The sequence below is a fragment of the Micrasema longulum genome, unplaced genomic scaffold, assembly GCF_059751315.1.
Source record: "Micrasema longulum isolate JH-2025_06_02 unplaced genomic scaffold, ASM5975131v1 h1tg000371l, whole genome shotgun sequence".
Taxonomy (NCBI): domain Eukaryota; kingdom Metazoa; phylum Arthropoda; class Insecta; order Trichoptera; family Brachycentridae; genus Micrasema; species Micrasema longulum.
In genome coordinates, this window is record NW_028277572.1 from 313,381 (window position 1) to 327,762 (window position 14,382).

At 30.7% G+C, this 14,382-nt stretch overlaps 1 protein-coding gene across 1 annotated transcript; it reads left to right on the forward strand.

Moving 5' to 3' along the window:
• The first annotated feature begins 509 nt into the window (after positions 1 to 509).
• Positions 510 to 9,618, forward strand: LOC148282162 (alpha-tocopherol transfer protein-like). Its single transcript, XM_088225571.1, has 6 exons — positions 510 to 623; positions 2,676 to 2,835; positions 4,212 to 4,464; positions 6,213 to 6,323; positions 8,626 to 8,762; positions 9,481 to 9,618. The coding sequence occupies exons 1-6, from the start codon at positions 530 to 532 to the stop codon at positions 9,593 to 9,595; spliced, it is 870 nt and encodes a 289-aa protein (XP_088081697.1). The 5' UTR covers positions 510 to 529; the 3' UTR covers positions 9,596 to 9,618.
• The last annotated feature ends 4,764 nt before the right edge of the window (positions 9,619 to 14,382 follow it).

The window sequence follows — 14,382 nt, forward strand, 5'->3', positions numbered from 1 at the left end:
TGTTAAATAAATAAAATAATAAATAAATAAATATTTAAGCTTTTAGTTCGAGAATGAAGAAAAATTAAGGATAGAATTATATCCTACTCGGCGGATGAAGTTAACTTATTGTATCAGAGCATTGCAATTAAATTGAAAAAATACCGGATTTTTAAATAAATATTTCATTTCGACCACGTGCGTAATCGAACCAGAAACATCTTGCGTGGTAGGCAAACGCGCTGAAGATTTGACTATGAGGCAAATATTTTTTTTATCGTGTCTTAATTTTTAAAGAAAAGTATTATTTCTCAAATAAAATGCGTATGTATCTATGTGCCCCTTTATCCCCACATCAAACAAACTCATAAAAGTTTTTTTATTACATTTAAAGCAAAAAGAGGTTCAAAATACAATTACTTTTTATTTATTTTAAATAATCGGATTACAAATAATTTAGCATAAAGTCTTTTGCACAATTATCTCATTAAAATCTGATTCTCAAATTCATTTATCATTACTGTGTTCAATTCTACTGTCACGTCATACAATGAGTTCATCACAAATAAGGGAATCATCGAATGAAGATGTGAGATTAATTCAGGAATGGCTCAAGAACCAGCCCCACCTCCCAGATTATTTAGGTAATTATTTTTTTTTGTGTCGATTGAAAATAGGTAATGTCTCTTGTCAAATTAATGACCTTTTTTTTACATTTGTGCTCTTAAATTAATAATGGAATGCTTGAGACTCGAACAATGCTTGAAAACTGTAAAAATTTACTTGAAAAAATCAGTGTTCAGTTCGCTAAACCTTAAATTTGCAGCGTGATAAGTTTGGCGACATTATTTGACACCATTGGATTATTTCCTACAGAGCTACGTTAAGTCCTGGTCTCTGGAAACAGTCCAACAATTCATTGAACATTGGAAGCAAATATAACACGCACCGTTTAAAAAATAACGCCATATACTTTGGAAAAAGTATCCAAAAATTTTGGTTGACAGAGTCCGCTACGTAGCTACTCGCGAAGGATATTAATTTGTCTGATATCAGTTTAATAAATAATAAATGTGTATTTTCTTTAGAGTATATACATCTGTATTTTCATTCTTCCGAATATTGTAGTTGTGCACTGTGCACATTACTCTTAATTTGTCCTTATTTTGTAAGAACTTGCTTCTTTTTTTTGTTTCATTGTAAAAAAACGTGTTACTATTATAATATGTAAAAATGTGTAGGTACAATTATTGAACTATATAGGGGAGAGTAGGGTAATGGCAAGTACCTAAAACGTAATTATTTTAAATAGAACTTTGGTATTTTCCAAATGAGATTAAAAAAACATGTTTTAAAAAGAAATGAAAAACATACGAAATTGAATGAAAAACATTAGGCTTGCCGTTTGGAATTATCCGAAGCACACGGGGTAATGGCGAATATTGACGTTTTAGGCAAAAATCACATTCAAACCCTTTTAACCAGCTTTTTTCACTGCTACATATTTCATGGGCCTGTGATTGGCATACCGTATATACTCTAAGGGCATACCAAGCACATGATCCAATCTTAAAAATTCAAATTTTCGGAACAGAAAAAACAAAAAAACTCTTCATATGCTTTAACGGTATTTTTGTCAGCAAACATTACATTTTTAATGGTATTCTATTTTTTACTCTTCATAATAGCCACTAGTTTCTATTTTAAAAGGATGGCCTTGACTCCTATCTGATTTTTTTTCCCCCTATTTGTTTGCGCTTTTTTAATTCTAGTTTGATTTTTATTGGTGACCTTGTCTAAATATCTTTTTCTGTTGTTTTCGTTTTTGCAGGTTATCCTTGGTAACTGAGATATTTGTTATTTCTATCAAAGAAATATAAACCATTTTTAAATCTGTTTTATAAATGCAGTATTTCAATGACGCTTTTCCAATCCTCATTTTTTTTACATAATACTTGTTCTACAGCAGTTTTAAGATCCTCCAGAGAATATTTTATTTAAGTCTTCTTAATGTATTTACATGCTATCTGAAAAAAAAATATTTGTCAGTTACTTATTTATACTAGAATAAAATAGGAAAAAAAATGGCACTACCCCATACAATCGAATATTCCAGAAAAAAAATATTTCTTAATCAACACGGTAAACTTTGATTTCGTTTAAATCTATTCGAATATATAGGTAAGTATATAACACTTTACTATATTTGTAACATAAATACCACCATCTAAGAAGGGGATAAATATGATATCATTTTAAAAGAAAATATGCAACGGTTTTTACCTTGAATGGCGTGCATGACTTCCCCCTACGAAATGCAGCTCAGTACTGAAGAGAAAAGCGGCTTTCATATGGCGTATTTTGTGTGGGACAGGCGGTATCGGAACCTTCTAGAACACCGTCGTTCGGAGTTACCCGCAGTTTGCCATTACCTCACTCTCCCCTACATTGAATAATATGTATGTCGTAATCGTGTTAAGGTTGCAAGCAAACAGATAAACTAATGATCTTCTTCTTCTTCCGGTGCCTTGTCGGGTCCCCCCGACGCGACGCGACGTTGGCGATCACTGCAGCAAAAGATTTTCTGTCCTGCGCTACTTTCTAATAAACAAATAAATATTTTTTTTGTATATCGTTAAAATAATACGGATAACACGAGTAGCAAAATAATTTATATATGTAATTGTATGTTCTAGATGATATATATATCCAAAAGTTTTTATACAGAAGTAAGAATAGTCTTCAAGTAACCAAAAATTTTATCGACACGTTTTTTTCAATCAGGGCTCAATTTGACGAAATTTTTGCAAACAGAGATCCGCTTTCTGATGAATTTCAAGATACAACAAATATTCTGTAAGTTTTAACAATTATAATGATAAATTTAAATATGATAACACATTATTTGTGTAATGCTTAAAATTTCTTAATAAAAACACTAGAGCACTTAGGTATTAAATAAACTAAAATATAAAAATATTTTTCTCTGTCCCTATTGCTGATCGAAAATCGGGGCATATTTTTCACCAACGATGTTGTAAAAAAGTTACTGATTGTAAGGCATATACTACTATTATCTTTTTTTAAAATCTATATATACTACAATTATCTTTTTAAAAAATAAATATTCTTTTTTTACGAAATAACCCTGTTATCCTCTTTTTTAAATGGGCCCGCCAATTTTTATCGAAACTAAACCTGGTAGCTTTAAAACACCTCACCGCATTCGTTCCGTGCGCCTTGAACGTAGACCCCGTCTATACCCACATGTGATTGCGTATGTACGAGTGTGAAAGGATGTGTGCGTGTGCGAATAGACTTAATTTTATTTATTTTTTAATTTTATAACAGTTTTATATCCATCATATATTAAAACTGTTGTTATTTCCCAAATAAATAAATATTATAATATTTTTAAATAACATATTTATTGATTTAAGTTATTCACAATTCTTGATGGAATCCCATTGTAATAATGTAGTGGTCAAGACACTTGGCTCACAGACAGAAGGTTCCGGGTTCGATTCCCGGTGAGAACACAAAAAATAAATATGATTTTTCTCAAGTCTGGGTGTTCTGTGATGTAATTCACCACTGTAATTGGGCTTCCTGGCCGGTTGTGGTGCAATAAAATAAAATAAAATTTTAAAATAAATAACGTAAACTTATATATATGTTACTACTCGTAATTAAAAATACTTGGTAAGGTGAAAGCGCTAATTGGTCGAATAAACAAGTGCAAGTGTACCAAGTATTTTTAATTACTAACTTATTTATCAATACAGGTGTTCTTTAAACCCTGTCACATCCAACACCACAATGATCAGTATGGGCAAGGAGGCATATTAGCATATTTATAAATATATTTAGAAAAATTAAAAAAAAAAAAAATATAAAAAAAAACAAATGGTTGCTTACATCTGCAGGGGAGAAGTGAGGGGAGCGCGGCGCAGTATCAGATTCCCCCTCCCCTCCTAGTTTCTCCCCTGCAGAAGTAAGCAACCATTTCCTTTTTTTGATATTTTATTTTTAAAATTTTATTCGATCTAAAAAAATATTTTAATGTGCCAATATGTCTTCTTGCTCATACTGATCATCGTGGTTTCAGGTGTGACAGGGTTTAATAAACAACCTGTATAAGTTATTACGTCATAACCTATTATTATGTAAATACGCAAAACTTAAATGGTGAATGAAAAAACATATTTCATTTTAAAGATCTTTCTTTTCAGCGATGTTGTAAGAACTAGCTTTTTAACAAAAGAAAATTACCGGCTATGTTTTTTTCGTATGGTGGAAAGTAGACCGGAAAAATACATTATGTTTTCAATTGTCAAGTATGTGAACATGCTAGCCGATTTGTCCCTCAAATTCGACCCTTTGTATGAAGGAGATATAATTATCGTGGATTCTCAAGGAGTTTCTATGAGACACACTGCCCAGTTAGTTTTATCGGCCTTGAAACCTCTAGCAACGTATTTTCAGGTAACTAATTTAATATTTTTATTTTAAAAAACGATAACTTTAACTAAATTAATACAATAGGGAAATATAACGTTTTTTTACAATTTTAAATTGATTAGGGTCTATGAAATACAGGGGTCAAAAAAAAAAGTTTTTACTTTAATATAGAATAAATCTTCAATATTTTGAGTTCGTACAATTTTTTGTAGACAAGGACTGGATTCAACTCCCTAGGAAACTGTTAATATTAAAATATTAGCTGTTAATATTCTGTTGTAACAGAGATGAAGAACATTTTAGAGAAGGTAATATAGAAGTCTAGGCATGTACATGGCTTATGACCTGTCATTGGCTGGTTTAAGTGGCCACTTTAAACACTGTGTAACATTCACCGTTCTGCCCATATTTGAACATCTATATCCCTTCAATTATTTCATCTGTTGATGTTTCTGAAGTTAAAGAACTGAAACCTTTATTTAGGTGGGAAACCTATATTTCTTTTGTTATTTATAGTATGTAGGTGATACACATCCTTATTCCAATATAACACCCACTCACCCTCCCTCTCAAGCACTTACACTCACACAAACACACTAGTATGTATTGTACGTGTTTTTAATGTATTTTTGTAGATATCTGTTATTGGTTTTATTCTCTGTATGTTTTATTTGTTATATTTATCCCCAATAAATAATAAAAAAATAAATAAAAAAAATATAATTCAATCAGATTAATCTCACCCGCATAAATAAAGGCTTCAGCTCTTTAAGATCACAAACATCAACATATGAAAGCATTGAAGGGATATAGATGTTCAAATATGGGCAGAATAGTGAATGTTACACAGTGTGTAAAGTGGCCACTTAAACCAGCCAATGGCAGGTCATAAGCCCTGTAGATGCCTAGACTTCTATATTTCCTTCTCTAAAACGTTCTTTATCTCTGTTGTAATATGTTAATATTAACAGCTTCCTAGGGATTAACAAATTGCAACAGGGATGGAGAATACCTTAAAGAAGGGAATACGGAAGTCTAAGCATTTACAGGGCTTATGACCTGTCAATAGATGGTTTAAGTGGCCACTTAACACACTGTGTAACATTCACCAATTTGCATATGTTTGAACATCCATATTTCTTCAATTCTTCCATTTTGTTGATTTTAGTGAAGTTAAAGAGCTGACACCTTTATTGTTGTAAAGAGATTCATTTGACTGAATTATTTTACATACTAGGCACATTATTTACATAGTACACATTATTTCACATACATTTCTAGGGAGTTAAATCCAGTCCTCGTCTACAAAAATTTGGACAAACTAAAAATATTGTTGGGAAATATAAGGTTTTTTTACAATCTTAAATTATTAAGGGTCTATGAAATACTATCGACAAAAAACATATTTTAATAAATTTTTAATTTTATGGTTTTGAACTGATCGAGAATAAACGGAAGAGAACCTGTAACGTCACACACGGAGTTATTTCAGAAATACAAAACTTTTAAAAACCATGGCGCTGATAATACGATATATGAAAATTGAAAAAAAATCTTAGCTTAGTTTAATCGTCTATTAACATACGTACGGGGTTTACTTTTTAAATGTCAAAATTAAAAAACTTTAAAAAATCAGATCGATGACAGCAAGGTATATAAAAATAATTATGGTTTTTTATTGGCTTAGTTTTATAGTCTATTGATAAATAAATAAAAAAAAACTTAATTTCCGTTTGATAAAGAAAATGTATTTGTATTTTATTTCTTTTAAGGCTGGTGTACCTATGAAACTCCGCCAAATTCACATTCTAAATTCCCAACCAATTTCTGAAATATTGTTTAATATGTTTAAACATTTAATAATGGACGACTATAAAAAACGTGTAAGTAAATTATTTTAATATAAAATATATCTACATATATCAGGTGTTAACATAAGTTGTGTCTGTTTGTCAAATATGTAATGAGTACCAAAAATAAAACAAAACGGTAAAAGTTATACCCCATTCGAAAAATAATTTTCTGCTCTTCAAGAAATTGTGTTTGTTTTAAACGTTATATTTATTATTTTAGTTGATTACAATCCTTTAAAATGAAATATTAATTAGACGAAAGTGAGCATTTTTGACACCCCGCCTGTTCGCATTCAATCAAGCCAATAAAGAAGAAAACAAATAAGAAGATGGAGGAGAATACATTATTTACTAATTTATTGCATTTTTTGTCTCCTCTTGTTTTCTTCATTTGGAAAAAAATGGACGCAAGACGCAACTTACATTAAAACCCATTTTAATTCAATTACTTTCCAATATTTAATGTATTAACTTGGTAGTCAAACATTTTATTTAATGTAACTAAATACAGTACCCGGCAGTAAATAAAGTATATCGGGCTTAAGAAGATGGCCGGCTTTGTAGAGCGTCCTCCCCGTCGCACGATATCTGTTTGAATGACAAGGATGACGCTCTACAAATCCGATTAGGCCGGCAGTCTCTTTCTTAAGCCCGATGTTCTTTATTTTAAGCCGGTTACTGCAGTTGCATATAGCCATTTACCGAAATTTCCATGTCTCATAGAAAGAAGAGCTTAAATCATACATACAAATAATAAGGGAGTATAAGGAAATAACATGGATATATTTCACACTAAGAAGGCTTTGAAAAATAATGTCCCTTTAATCAATAAACAATCAAATAACCTTTCAATATAGCCCTTTATACAATGTTTTGCAATGGTCACCCTACACCTAGTAAACTCATGCTCCTCCCTTCCACCCCTCTCCATTTTTCAAGTATTTCTCCCACAACATCAAACATTTTCATAAACTACAATTAGTTCATGTTAGTGTTAGCTACTAAAGGCATGTGGTTTTAATTGACATGATGATTTTGTATTCATGAAATTGAAATTTTATCATTGTTGTTATCAATAAAAAATGTGTAAAAAAATAAATCCATCATGAAAAGTAAAAAAATATCGCATTATTGGCCCATTTTACACCACGGCGAAAATCTACACGGAATGATAAAATACAATACGGTGGATTGATATTTATTGTTTTACAATTATTTATTTATTTGATGCCTAGCAAATGAAATAACCAGTACACCATAAGACCGACTCTAATTTCCATTTGATTTCCTTTCGCAGAATTTTTACCTGGGAGTTAGTACCTACTCGCTAAATTTAAATAATGATTTTGATAAAATTACGATTAAAATCTTTTTTGTCAAGTTTTGGTATATTATTTTAATTGGGTTGTGGTCCCATGGCTAGTGTTGCGGACTCACGGATCAGAGGTCCGAGGTTCGAGCCCACTCTACCCCAACTTGATTTCCATTTTCTAATAGTGAGTTATTTACAACTCATTGAAAATGTTAACCAAAATTTAAATATTTTAGTTAATTATAAAAACGCTAATATTCCCTTCTTTCAATTGAAAAAATGTATAAAACTTGCGTTTTTATTGGTGTTTTTTTATTGAAATCATTAATTATGGAGTTTTATAAAAACAAAAATATAAATATTATCAAATTTAAATTGGTACACACGAATCTAATAAATGTCAATCCACTATAATTTTTCCGTGCCGTTTAGATCAAGATGATATATGTGAAATATGCTATTCTCCGCCGGATATCACGCGGCTGGTTTGTTTATTTGGAAATTCTTGTAATAATGAACATACTTTTAGTGTGTAATTATACATGCGTGCACACGCTTGCGCATTTGCATGTGTATGTATGTGCTTTTATTTATATAGAAATGTTTCATACACCATCATTTATTTTTTGAAATATTTGTGTGTTTTGTACTTAAATTATGAATATTGTAATCCCACAGCAAGGACAAGAGGTTGCTTCTTTTTTGGTGTGGTATTTCGTTTCGTTTTTTGTTTCTGTACTTTTGCTTTATTATGTATTTCTTTTTGGTAACATGTAAATTTTTTATTATATTAAATAAATAAATAAAAAAATAAAAAATATTTATTATACTCATGAAAAACTTTAAGTGGATGAATGTGCTACTTTTATTAATTACCATTTTTTTTAATAGATTTTATAAAGGGTACATGTTTTTTAAAAATTCTATACAGATCTACTTTTGTACATCTAGTTAATGTTATCACTGTACCACTCCTATTGAATAAAAAAATTACAATCATAATTTCATTCCTGTTTTCAGATACATTTTCACTTGCCAAACTCGAAAACATTGTTTGAATTTATCCCAAAGGAATGTTTACCTTATGAATATGGAGGAATAGCAGGATCTATGGAGGACCTAAAAAAAGAATGTGTCATGAGAGTTGTCGATAAAAGGTAATTTATTATCTAAATTAACTTAATTTTTTATTTATACATATTTGTACATTGCCGGGTTTTTGTCAAATGGCAATTTCTTACAACTAACTAAAAAAATAAAATGTGCTATTTGCATAATTGAAGGTTAAAAAAATATGCGAGAACATACAATAATTAAATAAAATATATATAAAAACAGAACTCGTTAAATGTGTATACAAAAAAAACATTAATATTGACACTAAGGGGACAAAAAGACAGGAAAAAACGAGAGATTAATGACGACAAAGGAGGTTTTTCTTCAGGCGAGATTTAAACAGAGATGCTATGGAAACATCTTTGATAGTGGATGAGAGTTTTTTTTTTATTTATTTTTTTATTTGAAAATTTATTTATAAACCCTGACGGATTATTACATTCATTTTACATAAAATAATATATACATTTTTCATTTATACTCTGTTGTTCAAAATAATATTTTTTACATTTTTTGTCGTCTTTGAGTCTTTTGTTTAGTTTTGTCTGGTAGTTTATTGTATAATTTCAGTCCCTGGTTCATTAGTCTTAATTCCGCAGTTAGAAAAGATAGCATGCAACTTTAAAATACCTCGTTATTTATGCATGCGTTTGATAGTAAAAAGTGTGCTATGCATAAAATACATTCTGCAACTGGCGGGAATATTTAACAACGGAAATGTAAAATGGCGTAGTGCAATTATTCTTTTTCTGATTACAGGGACTTCTTTTTGAACGAATCAAATTGGAAAGTGGACGAGTCAAAGCGGCCGGGAGGAGCGAGAGATGAAAACCTTTTAAATCAGGGTTCTTTTAAAGCATTGGAAATAGATTAGTAAATTTAATTGTATCATCTCGATTTGTTTATATAAAAAAATTGAAATTAACCGTTTTTTCCAAATTTATCTTTAAAATATATTACATACCATAATCCCATGAAATCAAATCACCTCAACATTGTCCACATTCGTCATCAAAATGATTTTTCAAGTTGAAATAAACTGAAGTAAACTTTGTTAAATGCAAAAAACGTCAATAGTCCCAGATGCGCTATATTAAGATTTGTACTTTTTTAGATTTCATTTAAGATGCAGATTGAAATTATCTCATTTGGTTCATGTTTTGATGTTTTGGAAATTGCTCAATCACAAAACCTTATTTCCTGAACATTTTGTTTAATGTAACTCCCGTGATACAGTTTTTTATTATTCATTTAGGAGTATATGTTGAAAGTATTTCTTCCTGCCTCTGTATCGCAAATTTTGTAGCATATTTACGAAAACAGAATATGTAGAAGATCAGAAGTCATTACCATGGCTAAACGAGAGTTGATTTGTTACTAAGAAGAACTAGAAATTGAACGTAGTTATGCAGAAAGCCGCCAGCCATAGAAAAGTGAAACTGAAATAATAGCACTTTTGTGAAAAGGGTGAATAATCGAATCTACACAACAGTTGGTATGTTTTTGACTTTGACACATAATAAACAACGAATACACCAGTTTTTTTTACATTAAAAACAAGAATCTAATTATGTATTTGGCCAGTTGTAATGATTTTTAAAGTACCGTAAGATATTTCTAGTGCTATGAGTGTTTTCTGCGAATTGAAATATGCCATTTTGTGATCGACATAACTTCCAGTAGGTGATTATAACCGTTTTTTGTATGAAAGCGGTCTGGCTGTTTTTAGCAGAACATAAATTTACCTTACTGTACCCTATAACATCAATATATATTTTTTTCAAAATTGTGGACTGGCTGTTTTCTGCATAACTACGTTCAATTATGATACCTTTTGGGAAATCAGATTAAATATCGGAACGTCCGTGCATCAATGTCAAGTCACGTTAACGTCATTTGCGCCTGTTGGGCTCTAGCATTGCGTGCCATGAGGAAGTTAAGTATTTTTTTAGACTAACAACTTATGGGAAAAAAATAATTGTGTAACGTATTATCATCGCCATAATTTTTTGTAATTTTAAAATTACACCGCCCGTGACACGAGGGGTCGTCGGCGAGTTGTACTGACATTTAAAAAGGGAACCCTAATAGGAACGCTAAAATATTGAAAACATGGCTTCCCAGAAACCGTGAATCTATCTCAACACATAATTGATCGGCTATTCAAAACATTTGATGACCCTAAGAGTAATAATGCGTAACCTAGAGAGGAGCCCAAACGTAGGAAAACCATTCTATGACTATTGGGTATTAAGTTAGCTACAGTTCGCAGCAAAAAAATGGGCCGTCCTCAGGTTGAGAATTGCCAAATGGATATTTATTAGCATTGTAAATACTTTTAAATAGGTACCTGTGTATTTATCATTGCAGGATTATTCCAATCTATTTTTCTATAATTTACCTATATTTATTTTATAAAACTGAAAATACACGTTGTTTGTGTTTATTATTTTATTTATTTATTCATTTTATTCACAATACATTTATGTTATATTTATTGAGATATAGATCCCAACTCCATTGAACTAAATTCGTATGTTGAGTTTATTTGTTTGTCCGTCACATCTCCAAAATGGGGAGTCGTAGCGGCCTGAAATTTGGACACGTTATTTTAGATGCGATTTCAAGGTTAACGATGCTATTTTCGAGTAAAATTTTAATCGACCTCTACTTGATTCTACAAACTCAAACCATATATGGATGCCTAGTGCGGCCCTGAGATATTGCCCATAATCAACTCTCATTATCAACAGTTAACATACTTTAATTCGAAAATTTATCCCCTAAATTGAAGAAAAATAGTATTTGAAGTAAATATGTTGATATAAGGAAAGTTTTTAAGCAACATAATACACGTGTCGGGACAATAAATGCCAAAAATCAGTGTAAATCATGGGAAAATAATCGTAATCAATTACCTGTTAAAACTGACTCCTTTAACACCTTTGACGCTCCTACTGCCACAACCAAACATACTGCAATTCACCATAGTCAATTTTTATTCATTATAACGTAAATATCCAAGTTATATACAAACAAAGCAAACACAGCTACAAAAGCATCCGATCATGTCAAATAAACAAAATGGCCACCAATTGGTTGCTAGCCAATAAACCAACATCGCTTGCGTTCTATGAAATACAGTGTTAGGGCTTCTCTCTAGGTTACGCATTATTACTCTGAGTGTTGACCCAAACCTATGACGTTTTAAAGTAGATCATTTTTACCGAATCGTAATTCTATTCATTTTCCGCCCTAAACTTCATCCTAAAATTGAATCGATCCATGTTAAAGGGGCACAAGTCCATAGATTAAAAAATTGAGAAAATCGATAAAAACTGTCTCTTAATTTTTTTAAGGAACTTGTCATATTTTTAATTGATAATTTGGTATAAATAAGTAATACTGATATAAAAGTTTAATAAAAATATTATTTTGTTGGTAAGTTTTTTATTGCAATTTTTTTTAATCCACGGACCTGTTCCCTTTTAGCATCTTAATATTTTCCCGATAAAACAAAAAATTTAAATCACCTTTTCTTATTTTTTCAGTAAACAAGTATTGCAATTTGGTGGTCTCTCAAAGTATTACAATATTAAGTTTACTTTCTACAGTAAGAATGATTTATAGTTTTCATTTATTTTCTACCATCTCGTCATTATCGTGATCACATTCGATGGTCTAGGTTAGCAGAATTTTGATTCCTATTTCTCGTCAAATTATCCTCTTTATCAATGTTGAAATTACTTATGTATCATGCAGCGTGACATGTTGAATTTTTAACGTAAAACTACTAAACTAACAGCTCTCGTATTGCCAGGACACTCATAAAGTATTGCCATTAAATAGAATGTTTTAAAATAATAAAATGGACTAGTCTTTTTGAACATGGAACTAAAATCGCTCTAACAATTTTCTATAAGATATTTGTTAGATCCCTTTTTGTTAGATATTGGATGAGGACTAAAAGATATGTATTTTTTAAATAATCTTACATAAAATTGTCGAAATCACCAAAAAGGTGACTTGTGCCCTTTCAACATGGATCGATTCAATTCAATACTCTGGGCCTTTCTTATGTACCTAATAAAAAGTTACGCCCAGGCATGGTATTCTTATCCTTATTCTAACACTGCAATAAGGATGAAATTCCCTTCCGTATTTTACAACTATGCCTAGGCTTAACTTTATACCAAGTATATGAGTAAAGCTCTCTATTTTTTACCGCGTGTAAGAAAACACGTTTATACGTAATTTCTTTTGGCGTGGGTAACGTCAAACGTGCCGTTTGTACTAAAGGGCGCGAAATGTATCTTGTTCAAACCAAATTAAAAGTATTTAGCTATGCGTATTTTAAACCTTTGTAGAAAGTTTATTTAGCATCGCACGCACAGAAAAATAATACAGTAAAACTCCAACTATCCGGATTAACGAGTGCCAGATTTAAATGCTATTGAAATAATACACCGAATCACACTAAAACTTACTTAAACATGTCCAGTAAAGTTAATTGTTTAATTAAATGAAAATTGAGAACATTTACTTTATTTTTTATTTCGTGATATCGATTCGACTATTTGGCAATGCGGATGACTGGAGTTCGGATAAACGGAGTTCTACAGTAATACCATTATTATCGTATTTTTGGTAATATTTTTTTTAAAATTTGAATATAAACCATTTTCTAGACATATCATTTTAACATTTAAAGCATTTACTATGTGGTCGAACATTTCAATAAATTTTAGAAAATATTTGTAATTATATAACCAATGTCAGTAAATGGTAATATACAAATATTTATAACAAATTACAACAGGGATGGAGAATACCTTAAATAAGGGAATATGGAAGTCTGAGCATTTACAGGGCTTATGACCTGTCAATAGATGGTTTAAGTGGCCACTTTACACACTGTGTAACATTCACCAATTAGCATATGTTTGAACATCCATATTTCTTAAATTCTTCCATTTTGTTGATTTTAGTGAAGTTAAAGAGCTGACACCTTTATTGTTGTAAAGAGATTCATTTTACTGAATTATTTCACATACTAGGCAACGCCTGAAAACAATTTTTCAATTTTCAAACTTCTTTTTGGACCAGTTGGTTTCATTACAATATTTGAGTTTGTCCAAATGTTCGTAGACAAAATACTGGATTTTACCCCCTCGGGGGTCATTAAGATAACCAAATTACAACAGGGATGGAGAGTACCTTAAATAAGGGAATATGGAAGTCAAGGCATTTACAGGGCTTATGACCTGTCATTGGCGCATAAATAAAGGTTTTAGCTCTTTAACTTCACAAACATCAACAGATGAAAGAATTGAAGGAATATAGATGTTCAAATATAGGCAGAATGGTGAATGTTACACAGTGTGTAAAGTGGCTACTTAAACCAGCCATTGACAGGTCATAAGCCCTGTAGATGCCTAGACTTCTATATTACCTTTTCTTAAATGTTCTTCATCTCTGTTGTAAAATGTTAAAATAATTTTAATTTAAATACGTTATATTTTTCGCCAAACCCCAGCGTCTGCAGAAATAAACGCGACATTTTTTTCCCAATAAGGAAAACATCTTTGAAATTCAATGATAACTCTGTTTTTCTTTCTTGTAATCGGATTTAAAGTGAATTAACATAAATTAATAAATGCA

Excerpts from the sequence above, each read along its gene's own strand:
- LOC148282162 (XM_088225571.1), top strand. The coding sequence starts at position 530 with ATGAGTTCATCACAAATAAGGGAATCATCGAATGAAGATGTGAGATTA. Across the intron at positions 4,465-6,212 it reads CTCTAGCAACGTATTTTCAG|GCTGGTGTACCTATGAAACT; the intron begins GTAACTAATTTA and ends ATTTCTTTTAAG. Across the intron at positions 8,763-9,480 it reads ATGAGAGTTGTCGATAAAAG|GGACTTCTTTTTGAACGAAT; the intron begins GTAATTTATTAT and ends TTCTGATTACAG.